The 25,334-nt window shown below is 51.9% G+C and overlaps 1 protein-coding gene across 3 annotated transcripts in view; it reads left to right on the forward strand.

Moving 5' to 3' along the window:
• The first annotated feature begins 13,886 nt into the window (after positions 1-13,886).
• Positions 13,887-25,334, forward strand: part of DLGAP4 (DLG associated protein 4) — a 76,049-nt gene continuing 64,601 nt past the window's right edge. For 2 of the 3 annotated variants that reach the window (XM_008149657.3, XM_008149656.3), the window contains exons 1-4: positions 13,887-14,885; positions 17,587-17,828; positions 20,380-20,494; positions 23,394-23,444. In XM_008149657.3, the coding sequence (XP_008147879.1) occupies positions 13,887-14,885; positions 17,587-17,828; positions 20,380-20,494; positions 23,394-23,444 (1,407 nt within the window). The remainder of the gene's footprint in view (positions 14,886-17,586; positions 17,829-20,379; positions 20,495-23,393; positions 23,445-25,334) is intronic. The other variant, XM_054724385.1, reaches the window with a different exon arrangement.

The following is a 25,334-nucleotide window of genomic DNA, read 5'->3' on the forward strand; positions in this document are numbered from 1 at the left end:
TCCAAAAGAGAAAACTGAGATGCGGGAGGTGACTTGCCTGGGGCCACACTCTGAGTCAGCTAGGACTTGGGGTCCCAGCCCCCATGAGCACAACAATGAATATTGCTTTGAAATGGCAGCTGGGGTGGTAACCGAGGTCCCTCCAGACCCTGCAGAAAGAGGACAGGGAGATGAACCCTGCCCCTGCCCCTTTCCCAGCCTTATAGTCATCCCAGTGGTGACCGGGGAGCCGTCCCTGGGGTTGATGGGAGCCCACTCTGCAGCTGTGGCCAGCTGTCCCCCGCCATCACTCCAGGGCAGTTTTTTTTGGCTTTTGTTCATCAGCAAAAAAAATCCTTTCTGTAGACCAGCACCTTCTCCAGGCATGCTGACTGCTGACTGTCCAGTCTGAGCAGCGGGGTGCTGGGGTGCAGCAAGTGCAGAGTCAGGAGACCTGAGCCCCTTGCAGCCTCCACCTGCTGTGTGACCTTGGGCGAGTCCCGGGCCCTGCCTGAGCCCAGTCAGCAAAGCGTAGCATGAGAGGGTTGGACAAGGTATGACAGGTTCAGTGCTGAACAACATTCCACAGTTCATAGGCTTTAGAGAGGTTTCTATGGGGCCTGCAGAGGGCGGAGACCCCTCCCTCTCCCCCTCCAGTCCCAGGCGAGCGTCATGAGCAGCAGCCGCGTGCAGTGATCCAGTTCCAGGCCAGCCCTGTCCCGCAGAGCTGTCTGCGGTGGACATGGTCTGGGCTGCACTGTGCAGCTGGTGGCCACTAGCCAAATGCGGCCACTGCGCCCCGGAAATCCAGCTGGTGCAACTGAGAAACGGAATTGTAATTTTTATATAATTCTGTTTACGTTTAATTAAATGTCTAGAGCAGGTCAAGACAGGTTTGGGGACATGAAGAGGGGAGGACCGCTCAGAAAGTGCCCACAGCCCAGAACACACTCAGCCCTTGTTGGCTGAAGATCTCCAGAGAGCACTGGCCTGGAAGTCTAAGGGCCTGGGTTCACATCTCAGCTGCCATCAACACGCTATGTGATCCAGGCCAAACCCCATTCCCTCACCTGAACTTCTGGGTGGCTAAACAGGGACTGTCTGCCCGTGGGTGGGTCCTGTCGGTGAGGACAGCAACAGCAAACACTTGTAGAACACTCGCTGTGTGCCAGGTGCTGGGCTAAGCCTTCTGTGTTACCTCGTCTAACTCTCCCAACAACCCTTTGAGGAACTGGGCTCAGGGAGGTCCATTAACTGGCTCAAGGTCACACAGCACCAGGATTCAAACTTGAGGAGGCAGGTTCCAGAGCCCACATTCTCAGCCTCCATACTGCACTACCTGCAGGGTCAGGGCTGTATCCACCCTCCCCGGGGCCACCGCAGGAGTGGCTGGAGCAGGCCAGGCCAGCCAGGCCTGGAGGGTAGAGTGGTAGCCCCAGGTGAGGCCTGAAGGTGCAGGGGTGTGAGGAAGTCACCGTCATAACCCTCTCATCCTCCCAACTCAGGCTTTTCCCAGGTGAGGACTGAGGGAGTCCTGGCTTGGGTGTCGGGAGAAGAAGCTCAGATCAGACCTCATTAACTCCATCTCAGCCACAGGCCCCTCTTCCTCTGCCCTGTGTCCCCATGTGCCTTCTAGCATGGGCTGAGCATCGAATTCATCATCTCAATCGTGTCACTTTTCGGCATGAAACAGGCAGTAGCCATCAGGGACAGTAGGTAGAACCTGGGCACACCAGGCCGTCTGTCACCCTCCTCACTCATGAACATGTACAAGTGCCATCTCCGTGCAGGATCCTTGCTTCTGGTTCAGAGGGACACTTGGGGTTGTCTGTGATTCCTGAGGCTGGTAGCTCCCATCACAGGGAACCCAGAGGAGGCCTTACCCCCATTTGCAAGGTCATGGAAGACTTCTTGGAGGAGGGGATATCTCTTCTGAACTTCAAGGATATTAAGCAAGGAAAGAGGCGTGGGACAGTGTTTTCAGGAAGGTTCTGGGGAACAGAAACTCCAGTCCAGCCCATCTGGGACCCAGGCATGGAGAGGAAACAAGAGAGGGGTCTGGGACAACCCAACAACCAACTCCCTTCCCTCCTGTCAGGCAGCTCCAGCCCTCTCCAGCTCCTCGCCCTCCGAGGCTCCGTCTGTCTAACTACCTCACTCATTTAACGACTGCTTATTGAGCACCTGCTATGTGATCACTCAGTGCTTAGTACTGGGGATACAGTGGGAAATGAAACAGGCATGGTCCCCCCCCCCAACTCTTACAGCCCACAGAGCATAGAGAGACAGGTATTGATCAAGTGCACTAGGAACCAAGCAGGTAATGAGAGACCCTGATAGGTGTTTTGAAGGAAATAAAAAAGAGGGTCAGTCCAGCTGGTGTGGCTCAGTTGGTTGAGTGTCAACCTATGAACCAGGAGGTCATGGTTCAATTCCTGGTCAGGGCATGTGCCCGGGATGTGGGCTCAATCCCCAGTAGAGGGTGTTCAGGTATGCAATGATTCTCTCTCACATTGATGTATCTCTCTCTCTCTCTCTCTCTCTCTCTCTCTCTCTCTCTCTCTCTCTCTCTCTCTCTTCTTCACTGAAATCAATAAAAATACTTTTTTTAAAAAAAAAAAAGGGAGAGAGAGAGAGCAGAGTGGGATGGAGGGACCGTCTTAGACATAGGGGTCAGGAAAGGCCTCTGAGGAGGCGATGTTTGAGTAGAGACTGGAATCGACAGAAGCAGCCGGATATGTGATGAGGTAAAAGGAAGAGCGTTCAGGTAGCGGGAACAGCATATGTAAAGACCCTGTGGCAGGAAAGAGCTGGGGTTGCTAGAGAAGTAACAAGCGAGGAGGCTGGCATTTTGCCTGAGGTCAAGGGAAGACCTTGAAGGGGTTTAAGGGATCGGGTGAAGAGATTGTCTTTGGGAATTTTAAGGGATTCCTCTGTAGTCCCTGTGTTCTGAGGTTCTAGGTCCGTGTTTTCTTCAGTCTTTTTGTGTCTGCCACACAAAGATGAGTGCAGGGAAGTGGGAGGTGACCTCTGATGCCTCAGGAGAGGCCAGGCAGGTTTAAATTCGGCATGGTCTCAGAGTCCTGTAAGCAAGCCTGACCCCACCGAGTCCCTCCGCCCCAAATCTGCACCCTTCACCCCAAAGGAACTGCAGCACCCACACCCTGGGCCCTGTGTTTAGAGTTCACAGTCAGGATGGGCGACACCGGAATTGGGCTCCATGTGGAGGAGGGGGCATGAGGTAGGGACAGTGCCGGTCACATGTCCCAAGCAGCCCAATCCAAGGTATCTTGTTGACAGAACAACCAGTTAATTGAATGTCATGCTTTTCAAACAGTTGCTATGGACACAGACTTAGGTTGGAAACAGTTTGGACCTTGATCCATCAGGATAATGGAGCTGTCATAAGTGAAAAGGATCCTAGAACCTCCGCCTGGAGGGCGAGGCTGTGGACTATGGGCTTAGGAGTCAGATTGATCCGCACCAGACTCCACCCACTGCCCGCTGTGGGGCCTGGAGCAGGTGACGTCAGCCATCTGAACTGCTTTTTGTCTTCTAACATGGGTGTATTCGTTACCTACTTCTGCATAAAAATGACACCCAAAGTTGGCAGCACCTTAAAACAATAAACATGTATTATCCCACACAGTTTCTGAGGGTCAGAACTCCAGGAGCAGCCTCTGTGGGGGGGGGGTGGCCCAGGTTGTCAGCCAGGGCTGCAGCCATCTGAGGTCCTCCTTGGGGCTGGAGGATCTGCTTCCAAGGTGGCTGACAGGTTAGTGCTGGCTGTCAGCAGGTGGCTTCCGTTTCCCGCACGTGGTCCTCTCCTTTGGGCTGCTTGAGTGTCCTCACAACATGGCAGCTGACTGTCCCCAGGGCCGGTGAGCCAAGAGAGGAAGGCAGAAGCTGCATGTCTGCTCTGACCTACCTCAGAAGTCACATCGGTCACCTCCACCATTAGTTACACAGTCAGCCCTGCTTGTGTTGGAGGCAGGGCTAGTCACAAGATCACGAATACCAGGAGCCAGGACGTGGGGATCCCCAGAAGGCAGGTTGGTGGCTGGCTACGAGGTGCACTCGCCGTCCCCACCAGGAAGAGCTGCAGTGAGGATTAAATGAGCTCACGTAAGGGAAGCACCTAGTACACAGTAAGTGCTCAATAAAGGATCACTATGATTAGCTTAAACCGAAAACGTACCACCCGGTAACTGCCTCACTTTCTGCATCATTGCCAGGCACCCTCAAGACCTTCTGCCACTCTCTCAGTTAGCAAGAGCCCTATGAGCCTCTACTGAGTCCTTGCCGGGTGCCAGTGACAGAGCAGTGACAAAGGCCCTGTCCCTGCTGTTCTACACGTAAACCCAGGTGACACAGCAGAGAGGGCTGGCAGGGGAGGGGCTGCTTTGGTCGGTCTCTCTGCAGGGGTGGCCTGTGCACCAAGACCTGTATGGAGTGAAGGAGAGTTTGTGTGGTGGGGGCAGAGCGGGGGACAGAGCATTTCAGGCAGATGTATCAGTAAGAGCAAAACCCCAAGATGGGAGTTAACGATCCCTGTTCAAGGAACAGAATGGAAGCCCAAGGGAGCAGGGGCAGGAAATGAGGTCTGGAAAGCAAGAAGTCAGAGGAATAAGAAGATTGACTTTTAGCCTGAGAGCCATGGGAGTCTTGTCATCTGCGTGAGAGACGATGGGGACCTGGCCCCAGCAGGGCTGTGGATGTGGTGAGAAGTGGTGAGGTTCTGGGAAACGTTGAAGGTAGGATTGTTTTTGAAGGATTTGTTGTTGAATAGGATGTGGAGTGAGAGAAGGAGGAGTCAGGGATGATTCCAAAGTTTCTGACCTGAGCAAGCAGGAGGATGACGTCGTCATGAGCTGAGCTGGGAAGTTGTAGGAGGAACAGGTCAGAGTGGGCAGGAGAATAGGTGTTTGATTTTGGACCTGCCAGACACCAGGGCTAGATGTCAAGGAGGCAGTTAGAGAGAGAGAGAGAGGAAGATGTAAATTTAGGAATTGTCAGGTATAGGTGGTGTTTAAGCCATGAGTTTGGATGAGATCAACTGGAAAGAGTGTAGAGAGAAGCCAAGCACACAGTTCATCTAGCGTTTAGAGGTCGGAGGAGAAGCCAGCAAGCAATGGAGCAGGTGTGGCAAGAGATGTGGGAGGAGAATGGGATGGGTACCCAGAGATGAAGTCACACCTGCCCCTCTCTACCTCTACCCCTCCCCCTACCCCAGGCAGCACCAAGGCCCTGGAGGCCCCAGCGAGCCCATCCTTTCCTTTCCACACTTCATTCCTCAGAGGCCTATGCAGTGGCTGTGTCCTCCAGGGACTGCTGTGAACATACTAGAATGTTTGACCATTCCACTCACATCATTTCCAGCCTTTCATCACTCAGCTCACTCTCCCACGCCCCACTCTAGTTGTCTGTCTTTCTCTTAACAACAGCACTCAGCATTGACAGGACTATCCTCTCCCTTCATTTAGACTCTTTATCTCTGTTAATGCAACCATAGATAAAACCAGCCTTTCTAGTAGCACCAACTACAAAAGATATGAGTAGGAAATCGTAAGACATCTGGGCTCATTAAAGGGAGGGGCTGTGCTGCCGAAACTGGTTTGGCTCAGTGGATAGAGCGTCAGCCTGCGGACTGAAAGGTCCCAGGTTCGATTCCGGTCAAGGGCACGTACCTTGGTTGCGGGCACATCCCCAGTAGGGGGTGTGCAGGAGGCAGCTGATCGATGTTTCTCTCTCATCGATGTTTCTAAATCTCTATCTCTCTCCCTTCCTCTCTGTAAGAAATCAATAAAAATATATATATAAAGGGAGGGGCTGTGAAGAAGACAAATGGGATTGGTAATGTCTGAAAAGGAGATTGTGTTCAGTTTGAGGGTCTTGACAGTCATACCAAGGAGTTTGGACTGAGGAGGGAAGAAAATGCACAGGAGATTCTAAATTAGGGAAAGAACACAATCAGACAGGTTTTGGTTCAGGAAGAGCCATGCTGGGTTCTGTCCCTGGCCTTGTCCCTGATTGGCTCTCCCATGCTCACAGGCCAACTCTGGCTCCAGGATGAGCTGGGATAGGGCAAGGAGGCCCCACTGTGCTGATGAGAGTGGCGGCTGCAGACACAGAGGCACCATGGAGCAGCAAGGGCTCCCAGGGAGGCAGCAGCTTCGCTGGTTTCTCCACTTTCCATGAGGGCAATGAGGCTTATATTAATGAGAGGTAATTATGGGCACCCGGATGGGCCTAAGTATAGCTCAGAGACAAAGGGAGCCGAGGCAGCCAGCTGCTTTCCCTGCAAGGCGAAGGCCTGCCTATTTTAAGACCTCCCCAAGGTAAGGTTCCCATCACCCCTGGGTGTTGGGTGGCTGAGGGATGACACCCAGGGTTTCATGAACCCCGACCAAGAAAGCTCAGAGGGAATCAGTGTGATGGGATGTCCAAACGACCTTCACTCAAACGCCTTACTGCTTAGAGATGGACTGTGAGGCCAGAGAGAGGGACCAGTCTGAGGTCACAGCAAGTAAAGAGCAGAGTCGGGATTTGAATCCAGATCCAACCGTGCACACTTTCCACCATGCTGTGCAGGATCCCTACCCTGGAAGCTTTGGCCTGTCCCCAAGAAGCACTGCGAGGTGATGAGGAGAGAGTGACTGATGCTCAGTTACCAAACACCTAAATGGCAGTGGCTTCTACAGGACACCACAGTTAGTCCTTGTCATAACCTCGCAAAGGAAAAGTCATCACCTCCTGTTATAGAAGAGGAAACTGAGGTTTAGAAGGAGTAATTACGTCGCCAAATGTCCCCAGGGCTGTGGTCGGCAAACTGCGGCTCGCGAGCCACATGCGGCTCTTTGGCCCCTTGAGTGTGGCTCTTCCACAAAATACCACGGCCTGGGCGAGTCTGTTTTGAAGAAGTGGCATTAGGAGAAGTTTAAGTTTAAAAAATTTGGCTCTCAAAAGAAATTTCAATCGTTGTACTGTTGATATTTGGCTCTGTTGACTAATGAGTTTGCCGACCACTGTCTCAGGGCAAGGAGGGAAAGAAGTAGAACTCAGTTATGCCCTATTTTCAGGCCAGGAAACACCCTGAGGTTTGCATGGGAAGTCTCTGGGAAACATCTGTGACAGGTGAGGGTTGCAGGATTGGGCAGAGGGAGGAGTTGAAGGGAGATGCACGTACAACAAGGGCCTCAGCTAATCCCATGGGGAGCTCTGGAGCTGGGACAGCCCCTTAGGGTTGTTCTGAATTGGCCAAGACAGCCAGGCCTTGGTGCCCACACATCAACCAGATACTGGACTCAGGCTACCCCTGGGGAAGGAGCAGGACCTTGGTGAGGCATCTGCCTTTGACTGAGAGCAAGTCTTGCTGGTACCCAACTATGCAATATCAGCAGCCAGAGCTCTTGGCAACTGGAGACGTGAGTGCCTCAGTCTGAAGGGGAGACCTGGGCAGCATCCACTGCCTGCCCATCTCCAGATCCTTTCTTATTCCTCTGCCCCTCAGATGAGAAGAACCAGCCCTTTCCCACAAGGAGGTTATGGAAACATGGACTCGTGTTTTTTGTGGAGCTGACAGGCCAGGGGATGCTGGGTGGCTGCATCAGTGCTAATGAGGCCATCAGTGCTAATGAGGAAGGAAAGAGTGAGTAAGCTGCTCTAGAAAAGTTGAAAAACATGACCTATTAAAAGCCTATAGGGACAGAATGGGAGAAAATACTTGCAAATCACGTATCTGATAAGGACTTTATAGAATGTATAAAGAAATCCTACAACATCACCGAAAATGACATACCACCCAATTAAAAATGAATAATGGGCCCTAGCTGGTTTGGCTCAGTGGATAGAGTATCAGCCTGCAGACAGAAGGGTCCCAGGTTCGAGTTCGGATGAGGGCACGGACCTCGGTTGCCTGAGCCCTGGTTGGGGCTCAGGCAGGAGGCAACCAATGGATGTGTTTCTCTCACATCGATATTTCTTTCTGTTTTCCCTCTCTCTTCCACTCTCTCTAAAAATCAATGGAAAAATATCCTCGGGTGAGGATTAAAAAATAAAAAATAATATAATTTTTTAATGACAAAGGACTTAATATACATTTCTCCAAAGGAGGTATACAAATGGCCAATAAGCCCATGAAAAGATGCTTAATATCATTAGTTATCAGGTAAATGCAACTCAAAACCACAGTGAGATACCAGTCCATGCCTACTAGAATGGATATATTTAAAAAAAAGAAGAAGAAAGAACAAGTGTTGGGCCCAGCCGGTGTTGCTCAGTGGTTGAGGGTTAACCATGAACCAAGAGGTCACAGTTTGATTCCCGGTCAGAGCACATGCCCAGTTGCAGGCTTGATCCCCTGTAGGGGACTTGCAGGAGGCAGTTGATTAATGATTCTCTCTCATCACTTATGTTTGTATCTCTCTCTCCCTCTCATTTCCTCTCTTTCTAAAATCAATAAGAACATATTCAAAAACAACAAGTATTGGTGAGTATGTGGAGAAATTGGAACCCCACACATTGTGGGTGGGATATAAAATGGCACAGCCACTGTGGAAAACAGTTTGGCAGTTCCTCAAAAAAATTAAACACAGAATTACCATATGATCCAGCAATTCTACCCCAAGGTATATCACCAAATGAATCAAAAGTAGGGACTCATACAGATACCTATATGCATTGTTCATTATAGCTTTATTCACCTTTATAACTGAAAGGTGGAAACAACCCAAATGCCCATCAGTAGATGAATGGACAAACAAAATGCGGCATATACATACTATGGAATATTATTCAACCATAAAAAGGAATGGATTTCTGATATATATGCTACAATATGGATGAATCTTGAACACAGTGTGCTTAGTGAAATAAGCCAGATACAAAAGGACAAGTGTTCCTGGCCGGGTAACTCAGTTGATTAGAGCATCATCCCTATACGCCAAGATTGCGGGTTCGATCCCCAATCAGGGCACATACAAGAAGAAACCAGTGGGAAAGAAACCAAGATGGTGGCATAGGTAAACACCTAAACTGCTGCCTCGCACAACAATTTCAAAACTACAACTAAAAGACAAAACAGACATCATCCAGAACCACAGGAAGGCTGGCTGAGTGGAAATTCTACAACTAGAAGGAAAGAGAAAAGCACAATGAGACTCAGAGGAACTGCAGAAGGCAGAGGTACCACACGCACACGCGCAGGGAGGGCTGGCAACTGAGTACGTGGCTGGCTTTCTCAATCGGGAGGGAGACAAAAGCTCCCGATGGCTCTGAACTCCAGTTCCAGGCGAGACTCTGAGGACCCAGACTCATTTGGGGAGAAACTGGACTGTATGGCAGTGGGTGAAACTCAAGGGAGGCTTTCTCTCAGAGGTGCTTGCAGCAATTACCGCAGGACACTGAGACCCAGGGTCCTCTTAGGGCAGGGCTGACGGGAAGCCATTGCTGTCTGCTCCGCCCTGAGACTCCACCCCATCCAAGCTGAGCACAGAGGCTTTTACAAGTCTTGTCCCATAAGGCTGTCTCCAGCACAGAAGTTCTCCCAGCGTAGACACAGCTGATCCTCACAGCCAATTGGCCTGGAGGACAATTCCTCCCAGTGATACCAACAACAATCAAGGCTTAACTACAACAAGACTGTGCACACAGCCCACAAAGGGGTGCACCAAGAGTGTCTACCTCAGGTAACTTGGGAGGCTGAGCCACTGGGCCCTATAGGACACCTAGCACACAAAGCCACTCTATCAACTCAGGGGAGCAGCCAAAATGTGGAGACAAAGAAACAGGTCACAAATGAAAGAAATGGAGGAAAGCAAAGGACTGGATATAGAGTTCAAAACCACAGTTATAAGGTTTTTCAAGAATTTTCTAGAAAAGGCCAATAAATTTAGCAAGACCCTCAAGGATATGAAAAAGGACCAACTAGAAATTAAGCATACACTGACTGAAATAAAAAATAATATACAGAGATCCAACAGCAGACTAGAGGATCACAAGAATCAAGTCAAAGATTTGAAACACAAAGTAAAAAACACCCAACCGGAAAAGAAAAAAAGAATCCAAAAATATGAAGCCAGTGTAAGGAGCCTCTGGGACAACTTCAAGTGTACCAATATCCGAATTATGGGGGTGCCAGAAGAAGAGAGACAGCAAGATACTGAAAACCTATTTGAAGAAATAATGACAGAAAACTTCACCCACCTGGTGAAAGAAATAGACTTACAAGTCCAGGAAGCGCACAGAACCCCAAACAAAAGGAATCCAAAGAGGACCACACCAAGACACATCATAATTAAAATGCCACGAGCAAAAGACAAAGAATATTAAAAGCAGCAAGAGAAAAGCAGTTAGTTACCTACAAGGGAGCACCCATACGATTGTCAGCTGATTTCTCAACAGAAACTATGCAGGCCATACAGGAGTGGCAAGAAATATTCAAAGTGATGAATAGCAAGAACCTACAACCAAGATTACTCTACCCAGCAAAATTATCATTCAGAATTGAAGGTCAGCCCTGGCCAATTTGGCTCAGTGGATAGAGCATTGGCCTGTGGACTGAAGGGTCCCAGGTTTGATTCTGGCCAAGGGTGCATGCCTAGGTTGCGGGCTTGATCCCCAGTAGGGGGCATGCAGAAGGCAGCCAATCAATGATTCTCTCTCATCATTGATGTTTCTATCTCTCTATCCCTCTCCCTTCCTCTTTGAAATCAATAAAAATATATATTTTTAAAAAAGAGTTGAAGGTCAGATAAAGAGCTTCACAGATAAGAAAAAGCTAAAGGAGTTCATCACCGCCAAACCAGTATTATATGAAATGCTGAAAGGTATTCTTTAAGAAGAGGAGGAAGAAGAAAAAGGTAAAGATAAAAATTATGAACAACAAATACATATCTATCAACAAGTGAATCTAAAAATCAAGTGAATAAAAAATCTGATGAACAGAATAAACTGGTGAATATAATAGAATCAGGGGCATAGAAAGGGAGTGGACTGATAATTCTCGAGGGGAAAGGAGTGTGGAGGGTGCAGGAAGAGACTGGACAAAAATTGTACACCTATGGATGAGGACAGTGGGGGGCGGGTAAGGGCAGAGAGTGGGGTGGGAACCGGGTGGAGGGGAGCTATGGGGGGAAAAAGGAGGAACAGTTGTAATAATCTGAACAATAAAGATTTATTTTAAAAAAAAGAAGAAGAAGAAGAAACCAGTGAATACATAAATAAGTGGAACAACAAATTCCTCACTCTCTAAATAAATTAATTAATTTTTTAAAAGAAAAATTATTTTTTAAACAAAAGGACAAGTGTTATATGATTCCACTTATGTGATATCTAGACTGGGCAAATTAATTGAGATAGAAAGTAGATTAGAAATCACCAGGGACTCAGGGAGGGCAGAGAATAAGGAGTTGTTGCTTAATGGCTATAAAGTTTCTCTTTGGGCTGATGAACAAAGTTTGGACATTGGTAATAGTGGTAGTTGCACAACATTGTGAATATAATTGATGCCACTGAACTGTACACTTACAGATGGTTAAAGTGGCAACTTTTGTGTTCTGTATTTTATCACAATAAAAATAAGACCCATGGGAAATAGGTAAATCCATAGAAACAGAAAGCAGATTGGTGGTTGCCAGGGGCTGGAAGGAGTAGGAGACAGGGAGTAATTGTTTCCTTGGCATAGCGTTTTCTTTTGGGGTTCAGAACATGTTTTAGAACTAGACACACATCACTGTGGATGTACTAAATGTCACTGAAGTGTACACTTTAATATGCTATGTGAATTTCACCTTAATTCTTTTTTAAGGGAGGGGAAAATGAACTCTGTGGGGAAATGAACTCTATGAGATGCAGCCAAATGGGTACTTGCCTTTCCAATGACACATTTTTTAGGTATAAGAAAGTCAGAAAATAAATTAAGTTTCTAACTCAAAAGATGAACAAGGTATTGGAGAAAAGAAAGGATCCTGGACCCCAGTGTGGGAGTGACAGAAGCAGAGCGAACAGGGAGGGGATGTCATCAGGAAACATAACCAAGGCAGAACCACTGTGACTCAGGGACTGTCATAGTGGGGGTTCTCCAGACGCATGCCCAAGACCAGGATTCAAGTGCAAGTACTTCATTTAGGAGTAGACAGCTCAGCGTGGGAGGGGAACGTAAGGCAGGGAAGGAGAGGCAGCCAATGAAAGGAGCGTTACCGGCCTCGGCCGGGTGGCTCAGGGCACATGCCTGAGTTGCAGACTCGGTTCCCAGTTGGTTGGAGCATCATCCCATACACCAAAAGGTAGCAGGTTCGATTCCTGGTCAGGGCACATATCTAGGTTTCAGGTTTGATCCCCGGTCGGGGTGCACACAGGAGGCAACCGATTGATTTTTCTCTCACATTGATGTTTCCCCTCTCTCTCTCCCTTCCTCTCTCTCTAAAAATCAATTTTTAAAAATCCTCAGGTGAGGATTAAAAAAAAGAGAAGGGAGCATTATCAAGCAAGTGACCACTGTGGGCAGCTGGAGCTCAGCCCCACTGGGAAGCTCCCGGAGACAGTGTTGAGCCCGTCCCTCAGTTGTCCCACCTGAGCGGTGGGGGGGCTTGGGTATTTGTACACCAGCTCCCCCAGAGTCACTGGTTGAGAGCTATAGTCAGGTGGGGGACTGTTATTCTCTGCAGGCCATGGCCACCTGTGAGCGGAGCAGGCTCCAGCTGCCAGAGGAAGCCCCCAATCCCCTCAGGGATGCAGATGCTGGCCGTTGGAAATCAGCCTGTTGGGCACCACAGTGATGAGACCACAGGAGACATGGGTGGGCCACCCACAGCCACTGCTGTAGTGACCAACTGGACATGAGGCCAGTATCAGTTGGGTTCTTGTTGAAAGACACAGAAATCCAATTCAGGCTCAAGCAGAACATCTCTTGACTCTCACATCTGAAACATCAGGCACGATCTTGACAAAGGACTCCAGGCTGACACTCTACCAAGCACAGCAGCCCTCACAGAAAGGAGGGCACCTCTTTTCCAAAAGTTCATCAAGTAATCCCAGGGCCAATTCCCATTGGCTAGTGAGGACCCCGTTTCCATCTCTGAGCCAATCAGTACACAGGGACACAGGGCTCTGATTGGTCAGGGCTAATCATGTGTCTAACCCCTGGGGTTTGGCTCCACCTAAACCACAGGAACTGCGACTGAGGAAGAATTATTTTCCAGGTATAATGTGGGCTGTTACTAGGGGAAGGACATAGAAGGTCAGGAGAGGGAAGATTCAAGGAGATGCCCAGGTGTCTGGCTTGAGTCCCCAGTGAGTAACTGAAGGATTTTACTGATGTGGGGACACCATGGGGTAGCCCAAAGCCCTTGGATGCACCGGCATTTAAGGTGGGATAGAAGGATAGAGATGCAGGGCTGCAGAAGCCAGAGGAAGAGACTCCTTTAACAACAAGGGCCCAGTCAGGGGAGGAAAGCAGTTGGGATGTCACTTGTGGTTATTAGAGTACCTAGTTGGTCTCTGGAGGTCTCCCTCTCCTATAATCCTCCAAGGCAGGTACCTGTGTAACTCCTTCCCCCACAAGCCAGGCAAGGGGCTCACCAGTCAAGACCACCAGGACCAGGGCAGGGTTTGTCTCCCAGGGAACAGCTCCTGCAAGCACTTCCCAGTTCACCAAGCACTTCCCCACACCTTCCATCACTTCCTCCTCCTGGCCCCGATTTGGCAGACTCACAGTCTGAGGCTGGGGGAGGTGGCCAGGGGCCCAGGCTCACACTCACGTGGTCCTCCTAGAGCAACCTTCCCAACACCCTATCCCCTCCAAATCCAGCTGACCCCTTTCTGTCTTCTCTCCCCAGGACAGCTGCTGCCCGGGAGAGGCGACCCGGGCACCCCGCTAGGGTGACGGCCCTGCCCCACGGGCCGAGATCATGAAAGGCCTCGGTGACAGCCGCCCCCGCCACCTCTCCGACAGCCTGGACCCACCGCACGAGCCCCTGTTCGCAGGGCCTGACCGCAACCCCTACCTGCTGTCGCCCACGGAGGCCTTTGCCCGAGAGGCTCGCTTCCCTGGGCAGAATGCTTTGCCAGGGGACAGTCTCTTCCCACTCAACAACCAGCTGCCACCACCCAGCAGTACCTTCCCCCGCATCCACTATAACTCCCACTTCGAGGTGCCAGAAGAGAGCCCTTTCCCCAGCCATGCCCAGGCCACCAAGATCAACCGGCTGCCCGCCAACCTCCTGGACCAGTTTGAGAAGCAGCTGCCCATCCACCGAGATGGCTTCAGCACACTCCAGTTCCCCCGCGGTGAGGCCAAGGCCCGGGGCGAGAGTCCCGGTCGCATCCGCCACCTGGTCCACTCGGTCCAGAGGCTCTTCTTCACCAAGGCACCCTCACTGGAGGGCACGGCAGGCAAGATCGGTGCCAATGGCAGCAAGAAAGGTGGCTTGGAGGACGGCAAGGGCCGGAGGGCCAAGAGCAAGGAGCGGGCCAAGGCTGGGGAGCCCAAACGGCGCAGCCGCTCCAACATCTCGGGCTGGTGGAGCTCCGACGACAACTTGGACGGTGAGGGTGGCGCCTTCCGCAGCAGCGGGCCAGCCTCCGGGCTGATGACGCTAGGCCGCCAGGCAGAGCGCAGCCAGCCTCGTTACTTTATGCACGCCTACAACACCATCAGTGGGCACATGCTCAAAGCCGCCAAGAACAATACCACGGAGCTGACCGCCCCACCACCCCCGTCCGCACCCCCGGCCTCCTGCCCCAGCCTTGGCGTGGGCACCGACACCAACTATGTCAAGCGGGGCTCCTGGTCCACTCTGACCCTCAGCCACGCCCACGAGGTGTGCCAGAAGACCTCAGCCACCTTGGACAAGAGCCTGCTAAAGTCCAAATCCTGCCACCAGGGTCTAGCCTACCACTACCTGCAGGTGAGTCCCTTCAAGGGTCAGAGTGGGGGAGGGATGTGAGGAAGGCACAGTTGTGAGGCCCAACTGGGTCACAGTTTCACTTGGAAAGTTGTTTTAGTCAGGCCTCTGTACTCCCCTAGGAAATGGGCGACCCGTGACACCTGCTCATAAGGGGATTCCTTCCACTGGCCATGATCTCAGCGGACACTGATTAGGTCCCTTCTGAGATCAGCCCTGAGTAGAGACTAGAAATGTCCCTGCCCTGTAGAAGACAGATCTGGAAGCTGTGCCATCTACCCACCTCATAGGAGCAATTGCATGGCGTTCTAATTACCAGCCTCCTGCTTGCTACTCCCACCAGACTGGGGGCTCCTGGAGGACAAGGACCAGATGTGGTGCAGCTGTATGTCCCCAAGGCCCAGGACAGGGTTTGGCGTAGAGGAAGTACTGGGGAAATGTGTAGGAGAGAGGGGTAGATGAACAGAGCTAGAAATAAATAAGACATAGCCCCGATGGTCAGGATGCTTGGAGAGAGACACATGAACAGTCATGTCAATGTGAGCAGGATGTTCTGGGGAGAAGCATGGAGGGCTACAGGGGTGCAGAGGCCCTAACCCAGTTTGGGGGACTAGCTTTATTCTTTCAAACTCGAATGTTTATTGAGGCACTTGTGCACCAACACCACACTCAAGGAGAGTGGCAGAAAGCTCAGACATCTCCGCGGCCACACATCCTCCAGGTTTCTCAAGGGCAGGGAGATGGCAGAGCCCAAGATGTGGGTGGAAGTCAGAGGAAGCAGATTTTAAGTACATGTCAAGATGGAAGGGGCTGCTTCTGTAGGTAATGAGCTGGCATACCTGGAAGGAGGGGAGGGGGGGAAGGGGGCGGTATGCCAGTGCAGGCCTGGCCAGGCTTTGGGAATACATTAGATGCATTTTGAACCAATGAACATCAAAGTCTGACAAAGCCCCGAGTTCTTGTCATTCCATATAAAATTCCAAAGACAGTGAGACTAAGGGGGAGAAAGGCTATTTTTTTAATAGGGAGAAAATGAAATCTAGGTAGTTCTTTATATATTTAAGGCTTTTATGGCTCTCAATCCACTTGCTAGTTTAGAAATATAAGGAAGAGTTTTGGGTGACCTGGCTCCCTCTCAAAATGGTATGGTGGGTCTGATCATGTGAAAATGCTTCCAAAACACCATGAAAGGGTGACCCTGCTGGCCCTGAGGCTGTGCTGCCTGCTTGCCTAAAGGGAGGGAGATGGGTGGGGGCTATGGTTGCAGCACATTTTGAGCAGAAATATACAAGGCCATGTTCCCAGGGGCAGACAGAGGTAGGGAGGCTGGACTGGCAAATGGTGTGGGGGTAAAATGTACAGGCTCTCTTGACTGTCTGGGTAGTCAGCTGGGGAAAGGGGTTTGAGAAGGCTGAAGGGAGCCCCTAGGGTGGGAGTCCCAGACAGGGGCCGTCCCTCCCTCAGCTGGGAATTGGCCACTGGCAATGTGGTATTTATGGTGTCTGTGCAGCCATGCTGATTTGGGGAGGGTGCATTTGTGTACCTCGTGAAGAATGGATATGTTGTGTACACTGGGAAATATGCGTACCTGGGCATCCATGGTGAAGTATAGACCTAGTGAGGGTGTGTCCTATATATGTGTTGAGGAAAAGACATGGTGATCTGGGCACATGTTGAGATGTGTCCATGATGCAATGGTGGCAAGCATGTATGTGAGGTGTGTGAGTATGCTCCGGGTTCACATTATATACATGTTGAGGGGTGTACACATGATGTAGGGGCTACTGGGGTGCATCCCTGGTGAGATGGGTGTGTATGGGAAAGTATGCTTGCTCTCCGATATGTACCCAGGACAAGGCCTAGTTACTCTGTGCTGGCACTGAGGTGCATGTAAGTGTTGAGATATGCATCCTCATTCATCACGAGGTGAACATCCACTGCGTGTACATGTGTGTATTAGGTGAATGAGGGGTGTAGGCTGCGGGTGCGGCCCTGGAGCAGAGCCTGGCCTTAGGAGGGCAGCGGGGTCCCCTCTGTTGGTTTCTGCCCCTGTAACCACTGTGGACTAAGGCTGCCTCACAGCTGTGATCTCACGTGCCCTTATCACAACCCCTTTCCACAGGTGGGATCCCCGAGGTTCAGCAGGTAAAACGGAGCCCCTTTTCCAGCTTACCGAGCGAGCGGCTGCTCCAGCCTGGAAGCCAGCTCTCCAGTACCTCAGTTTACTGGCCTGTGGGATGAGGGATTGTGATTGGCTTGGAGGACGCAACCCCCATACTGATATGCCATCCTTCTCTCCCATCCTGGGGCCAGGCTCTTGGTGTCGGGCCTGGGGACCTCCCTCAGGCCTTGCTGTTCTCATCTGTGCAGTGGGATCCAACGCCATCCTCTGAGACAGCAGGGGAGGTGATGGGAACACTGGCTGCTCAGAAAGGTAGCTGCGGCGGCGGAGGCCTTTGTGTTTTGCTGGGGCACCCGGCCTGGATCCCTGGAGAAATCTGAGGCCGCAGATGGGCAGGGACTTGCTTAGTCCATCGAGAAGCTGTGGCAGAGCCGCCTCCGGAACCCAGCTGTCCTCCCCAGCCCGGGGCTGCTTCAGGGGCAGCGCCCAGCACCAAAGGCCGAACTCTCTGAGGCGGGGGGCCCGGGCTGAGCGGCCGGCGCTCCTCGGGACGTGTGCTGAGGCCTTTCCTCCCATCCCCAGGTGCCCGGCGGTGGCGGCGAGTGGAGCACCGCACTGCTGTCCCCACACGATGCGGACACCGCCGCGGAGGGCCACATCCCCTGCCGACGCATGCGCAGCGGCAGCTACATCAAGGCCATGGGCGACGAGGACAGCGACGACTCCGGCGGCAGCCCCAAGCCCTCACCCAAGACTGCGGCGCGGCGCCAGAGCTACCTGAGGGCCACGCAGCAGTCGCTGGGAGAGCAGAGTAACCCACGCAGGTGAACCCCCTAGAGCCCCGCCCCCCGGCCAGCCCCGCCCCGAGGCCCCGCCCCTGGGAATCCTCTGGTCCGGAACGCCCAGTCGGGCCCCAGGAGATCTCAGCTCTCCCCCGAGCCCCGGCCCGCGGAAGCCCCACCCACAGGGTAACCCGGCTTCCTTGGAGCTCCGCCCCTTCAGGTGAGCCCTGCCTGCAAAGGAATTCTCCCCCTGGGGAAGCCTCATCAGCTTCCTACCAGCCCCGCGCACAGGCCAGCCTTACCACCTAGGTGAGCCCCTCACAGTTATGCCCCATCCCTGGGGACCTCTCCTTCCTCCCTTTCGGCTGCCCCCAGAGAGCCCAGCCCCACAGATGAATCTTGCCTCAGATCCAGGTGAACCCGAGCCCACAGTGATCCAAGCCCCCTAGGGCAGTGGTCGGAAAACTCATTAGTCAACAGAGCCAAATATCAACAGTACAACGATCGAAATTTCTTTTGAGAGCCGAAAACCGACTTCTGCGCATGGGCCACGAAGTTTCAATCGCACTGTACGTGCGCGCCCGCACGTGGTATTTTGTGGAAGAGCCACACTCAAGGGGCCAAAGAGCCGCATGTGGCTCGCGAGCCGCAGTTTGCCGACCACTGCCCTAGGTGAACCCGCCTTCACATTAGCCTCCTTCCTGAGATGCCCGTCCTTAGGTTGGCCCTTGCATTTTGATGAGTTGACTTTGGAAAGCCCCTCCATTTGGTGAACCATCTCATAATATACCCCTCCCCGCCCCCCGCCCCAGTTAAGTTCTGGCCGCAGGTGAGCCTCATCCTTTGGTAAACCAGGAAAGCCTCTCTAGAGTGACTGGCCCAGGTAAACCCTGACCTTAGGAGTCCCATCCCCAGGTGAATTCCACTCTCACAGAGGACCTGCCCCGGGAACACTTGACTTCAAGCTCACCACTTATGTTAGCACTGCCCAGGAAAGGTCAGAGGCCCCTCTGCCCATCCCTCTGTCATTGACCCCTGGGGTGAGCTCCAAGATTGGGAAGGAGGGAGGATCCAGAAGTCAAAGAGAGATAGACAGCTTTCACCTGTCCCAGCACCCTCCTGCAACTCCACTATTCAAGCCTTATCCTGTTGCTTTAAGTCTTAAAGTTTAAGACTTGGAAGAGTTAGTGAAAGTATGAACAAATGAAACATGCACACAGAAAGCAGCAATTGAAACGTTAGAGAGAGAGGTCGCTGCCTTGCTTTCACATGCAGAAGTCGCCATGGGGATTAGGACAGAAAAGAATGAGAGGCAAGTTACGGAAAGTCTGTGGAATGAGTACAAAACAGGTGAAACTTGGTATAGGCCCTATAGGGGATTCCAAGTCCACTGAGGAAGAAAAACAAAAGCAAGTCAGAAACAAACAAAAGAAAGACTTGGAAGAGTTAAAGAAAACAAGCGTAGTCCTAGTTCCCCAACTACTGGGGGCATGAACCGAGGCTTCATGGAGGAGGGAGTTTGGGAGGACTGGTGACAGCGGGACTGAGGCAGTGGGGGAATTCAGGACACTACTGGCCAGTCCCAGGTCAGTGCCTCTCTGAGCCTCATTTTCCCCACCTTTAAGTGAGAGGGCTGAGCTAGATGATCTCTAGGACCCCTTTTAGGCCTGAGACCCCACAATTCTATGACTGACCAATGGCCACTGATGTTGGAGAGGTGGTTAGGACCAGGGCAGAGGCCTTGGATAAGAGGAAATCAATAAGTAATGGTAGCGGTAATAGTACTGAGGACCGTCTGTTAGCACTTGCTGTACTCGGGGGTCTGCTGCCCCAGTGCACTTTAATCTGCATCACTGAATCCTCCCTGTCACAGCCCCCTCAGGCAGGCACAGTGTCATTCCCACTTAATAGGTGAGGAAACTGACGCTTAAACAAGGGTGATGACTTGTCCAGGGGCACCCAGTGAGGAAGCTGGACTCCAAACCCGTCTATATCAAGAGCCTGAGCTGTTGGCTGCTTGGACCTTATCCCCAGAGCAGTGAGGGGGTCGGAGCGGGCAGAAGCAGGGTCAGGTAGATGTGAGAAAGATGGAAGAAACAGGGGCCATGGAGAGAATTGGTGAGTCTTCAGTGACCTGGTGGAGGCCACCTGAACACCCTGCTAAAACTGATGCCCTTTGGGCAGCCCTAGTCTGAGGTCAATGCTGTGGGTCTTGACCCCACCTCCTCTGTCCAGCCCCTGGAACTACCCCAGACCTGCAAGGGAGGGGACTGTAGAATTGAGCTGGTGTGGGCCACCTCGGGTTTGAAACGGTCAAAAGCAAGCTTATGCTGCCACCTCACGGCTGCAGCGGACATGGCAAGTGTGTACCTCCCACACCTTCCAGCCTCTGAAGGCCTCCGAATGCTAGGAGTGCTCCCCTTGCTCACTGCCCAACCATCTCCACCACCACCACCATTACTCGGGCTGGCAGTGACCTCCATTTTTCTCTCTGCCACTCAATGACCTTGGCTAGTCTTTCCCCCTCTGAGCTTCAGTTTCCCAGGCTGAACAGTGGGTGAGCTGAGCCCTGTCTGCTCCCCACCCCCACCAGGAGTCTGGACCGCCTGGATTCCGTGGACATGCTGCTGCCCTCCAAGTGTCCGAGCTGGGAGGAAGACTACAACCCCATCAGCGACAGCCTCAACGACTCCAGCTGCATCAGCCAGGTGAGGGTGGTGGGCAGCCGGGACAGTGTGCTTGGCAGACAGAGCCCACCTCTCACCTCGGGGGACACACGTCAAGGCCCAGCCCCTGCTGAGTGGTCTGCATTGTGCTTCTGTTTAGTCTGTTCTCGAAGCCACCTATGTGTGTCTCTCTGTCGCACTGACTGTCCTGAGGCTGGCGAGCAGTCACGGGGCCTGACATTGCCTGGCCTAAGCTGTGGGTCCTGAGGGAGGGGCCCACACCAGGGCTGCAGACCCAGGAGCCCTGAGGTTAGGGAACTGGAGACCTGGGTTTGGGTCCCAGTCTTGTCACTGACTGTAGGAGCCCAGAACAAGTCGCTTCCTCCCAGAGCCTGTTCCCTGATTTACCACAAGAGGGTGGTAATTTCTATTTCAAAGGAATCAATGAGATAATGAACCTAAAGTGCTCAGCAAAGGGAAGCTACCTTTATGGTGCTTATTGCTATCTTGCTGTGTGACTTCACACAAGTTGCTTCTCCACTCTGGACCACTAACAGCAATAAGCATACGGTGCTGCACTTTTAATTCTCAGCTCCTCGGACCCTCACAGCCACCCCCAGAGGGGGGCATTATTATTCATATCCTCATTTCAAAGATGAGGATACTGAGGCTCAGAGAGGTGAGGTCACACAGCTAGGAGGAGGCAAAGCTGGGTAGGAATCCAGAGCTGTCAGACCCACCTCTGGACCCCAGCCCCTGCCAGGTGTTCAGTACTTTAGAGTTTGCAAAGGTGGGACTAGCCACGGCCTGAAGGCTTCCCCCATGGAGTGGACTTGGAGACAAGGCCCAGAGAGAGCAGACCCCAGCCAATAGTGGTACAGCAAGGCAGCGAGGGCAGCCAGATGCAGACACAGCCTTCTCTCTGTGTGCAGTCCCGTGGCCCAGGCTAATGGACTGCTTAGAATCAGAAGGCTTTGGAACCCCCAGCTCCTCAACACTCCATTATTCCTAGCCTGGCCAAATCTTTCCCAGGCCCCCAACCTCAGCATTGTCATTCCCAGACTCCAAGGAGACTGACGTCAGGTGTGGGGAGAGGTACAGCATCCCAGACATGGGACCCTCTGCCACCCTCATCCTGGCCCCACCAAGTCTCACCTGAATAGTTGTCCTGGCCTCCATGCCTGCCACCTGCAGTGTGGTCTCAGTGGCCAGAGAGAGCTTTTAAAAGACTTAAGTTAGGCCCTGGCCAGGTAACTCAGTTAGTTAAAATGCCATCCCTATATGCCACGGTTTGGGGTTCAATCCCCAGTAAGGGCATATTCAAGAGTCAACCTATGACTGTATCAATAAGTGGAACAACAAATCGATATTTCTCTCTTTCTCTCTCTCTCTCAAATCAATAATTTTTTTAAAATACATATACAGTGGCCCGGCCACCGTGGCTCAGTGGTTGAGTGTTGACCTATGAACCAGGAGATCAAGGTTCGATTGCCAGTCAGGGCACATGCCCAGGTTGTGGGCTCAATCCCCAGTATGGGGCGTGCAGAAGGCAGCCAATCAATGATTCTCTTTTATCATTGGTGTTTTTTATCTCTCTCTCTCCCTCTCCCTTCCTCTCTGAAATCAATAAAAATAATAAAAAATAAATATACAGTGAAAGACTAAAGTAAGATCACACCATACCCCCGCTCAAACCCTCCCATGGCTCCCACCACACCCAGGTGAGAGCCAGAGCCTTTACTGGGTCCTGTGAGGCCCTGCCTCCCTCTGGGACATGATCTCAATTTGCTCTGCCACTCACCCTGCTCCGTCCACACCGGCCTCCTCTCTGCTCCTTACATCTTATCCCTGCTCAGGTCACTGCACTTGCTGTTCCCTCTCCCAGGAGCACTCTCCTCACAAATCTTTGCATGGCTGACTCTTCCCTGCATTTCAGGTCTTGGCTCAAATGTCACCTCCTCGCAGGGGCCTGCCCTCTCGTGTAAAGTGCTTCGTTTTCTTGGCAGCACTTATCACTATCTAGAATTACATTTGTTTACTTATTTACTTAATATCTGTCTCACTCTTAAGACTGAGCACTTCCTACAAGTGAGGACCTTGCTGTCTTGTTCCCCACAGTGTCCCCAGTACGGGGCACAGGGCATGCAGGTGTGTGCTGGATGGACAGCTTCCCTCCCTGTCTCTCCCGTCCTATCAGGTTCTGTTCTCTCAGCTCTCAGTCTTCCTGTCTCCCTCTGTTTTTCTCTCGCCTCATTCACATTTTTCTCTGACTCGAGTGTGTCTCATTTCCATGTTTCTCTCTGGGTCTGTCTGTCTCTCTCTCACACCCATCTTCATCCCCTGCCTGGCCCTGGCACTTTGAACACGTTTGTCCTTTGGCTACACAAAAAGGCACAAGATATTGGGCAGGCTGGGGACCCTAGCAGGTCTCTCCTATTACCCCCTGACTAGCCCCAGCTCTGTCCTAGCCCAGGGTCCTCTGAACCCCAAAAACCTCCACCCCCAGAAGCTTGAGCGACCTGAGCCAAAGTCAGAGATTTGCCAGCTCTAGTTGTGTCTCTGCAGCCTTGATTCCTGTCCGAGAGAGCTTGTCCCACCAGGCATTGGACTGTGCAGGCCCTGACCAGGGAAGAGAAGGCTCTGGGCTCTGTCCCTAAACTATAGTTCCTGGGGGCTGTCTGCCCAGGTAAGAGGCAGCAGACAGGGCATCCATGGTGCCAGGGGCCAGACCAAGAGAAAGATGTGTAAACCGCATAACAAATCCCCTGAAGGAGTGAGCCTCCCATCCCTGGGGGAAGCCAAGTAAGACCTCCTAGCACCTGGGCTTCAGCCAGTCTGAGGAGGAGGTCAGACCAGCCAGCCACAAGTTCTATTGCAGCCGAGCCTGAACAACCAACCTCAGCCTTGGTCTCCCCATCACTCTCCCCTTCTCTTTCTGCAGATTTTTGGACAGTCCTCCCTGATCCCCCAGTTGTTTGGCCATGAGCAGCAGGTCAGTATGTTAACCATTTCTTCGTACCCCAATTCCAGAATCCAGAGCTGGGTCTTAGGCCTGGCATCTGGGTGGTCCTAGCTCCCAGCCTGGACAGGTAAAAGCAGAGCCAGCACCAGGAAAGCCGCCTCCAATGAAGGCGGAGCCTAGGCTCATGTTGGCGCCTTGACCTTCCACTCCTTGGCCCTATTGCTTCACTTCTCTATGCCTGTTTCCTCCTCCCCAAAATAGGAAAGAATGGGCGAGGTTCTATGATAGGCTAAGACAGTGGTCGGCAAACTGCGGCTCGCGAGCCACATGCGGCTCTCAAGCCGCGGTTTGCCGCTCTGTTGACTAATGAGTTTGCCGACCACTGCTAGACTAAAAGTTGCCGTGTAGTTGGGAGCTGTGAGGATTAGGCAACTGTGGCATATTGTGTGCAGAGAGGTAAAGGGTAGTATAGGACAGTGGTAGGCAAACTCATTAGTCAACAGAGCGGCAAACCGCGGCTGTGGCTCGCGAGCCGCAGTTTGCCGACCACTGGGCTAAGCCATAACCCCAGGATAAGGGAAAGCATTCCCTGAGAGTCTTCTGGCTGCCTCCCTCCTCACCTCCCCCAACGCTGGGGAAAAGCCTGGGCAGACTGTTTTATTTGGACAGGCCGGGGACTCGTGGTAATGACCTCAGCCCCGAGATCCCCTAACTTTTCTCCAGATGTTGGGATGTTGGGACTTTCTGAATGCAGAGACTTTTCAGTTTTACAAAAGTTGAAGGAGGTGGGGCCAGTCCGGGTGTAGTGCTTGGTAAGGGTGCTTCCCCCCCGCATGCACACTCACCCTGCCCCTGGAAGTGGCCCTTTCCTCCCTCCAGGCCCCAAGACCAGAAACTAGAGCAGGAAAGATGCCCTGAGCTCAACCCCTCACTGTGTCCAGGAGGAGGCAAGGGGCTTGTCTAAGGCCACATTCTACCGAGGCAAAACTAATAGGACTGGGCCCCCCATTTCCTGATGCCAGACATGGATGCCTTATGTGCCTCCCACCCCCATGTCACATTATCCTCGAAGGTCTTTGGGAGTCCACAGTAGGCCAGGCAACCCACAGGGCAGTTCCCTGCACACAGTGTGTCCTCAGTGATACACATGCCACCAGCACTGACCAGGTGACCCCCCCCCACCCTGCCAGAGTTTGCCCGCATCTTAACCAACACTTACAAATCCTTGCACTCACCCCACACAGCTTCCTATGACACTAGGTACAGGTTAGCAGGTGCTTACTCTCCCAGACACTATTCTAAATCCGTGATATGAATTATATCACTTAATCTTGATAACAATCCTATGAAATTCGGTCTATAACTAGTCCCCATGTTATACCCTTGATCTTAGCCAAAAGGCTGAAAGCAGTATTAGCCTCCATTTTATAGATGGGGAAACTGAAGCACAGAACAGTTCAATGAGTTGCCCACATTCATATTGTGAGGAAATTATGAACCAGGGATTGAAACCCTGGCCATCTAGTTCCAGAGCTGAGCCATTAGTGTGAAATCCCAAAGCAAGACCTCATTGCCCTTGGCAGTATATTTCAGGAGGCAGCGTTGGAAGATAAACACCTATCTCTCGAATATCCCCTGCATTTTGAATATGCCACGCTGCCTTTTAATTTATCAGCACTATCCAATAGAACTTTCTGCAATGATAGAATTGTTCTGTAATCCATGCTGTCCAGTAAGGTAGCATGAGCAAGTGAAGTGTGAATAAGGAAATGAATGTTTTACTTAATTTTAATTAATTTGAACCTAAATAGCCACACATGGTTACTACTGTAACAGCTTTAGACCTTTCCAAATACATGCTTCCCGTTGGGCGATGTCATTTTACTCGATGCAGTCAGACAAGTACACAGGCATTTCATT

This window comes from Eptesicus fuscus, chromosome 12 (genome assembly GCF_027574615.1).
Source record: "Eptesicus fuscus isolate TK198812 chromosome 12, DD_ASM_mEF_20220401, whole genome shotgun sequence".
Classification (NCBI taxonomy): Eukaryota; Metazoa; Chordata; class Mammalia; order Chiroptera; family Vespertilionidae; genus Eptesicus; species Eptesicus fuscus.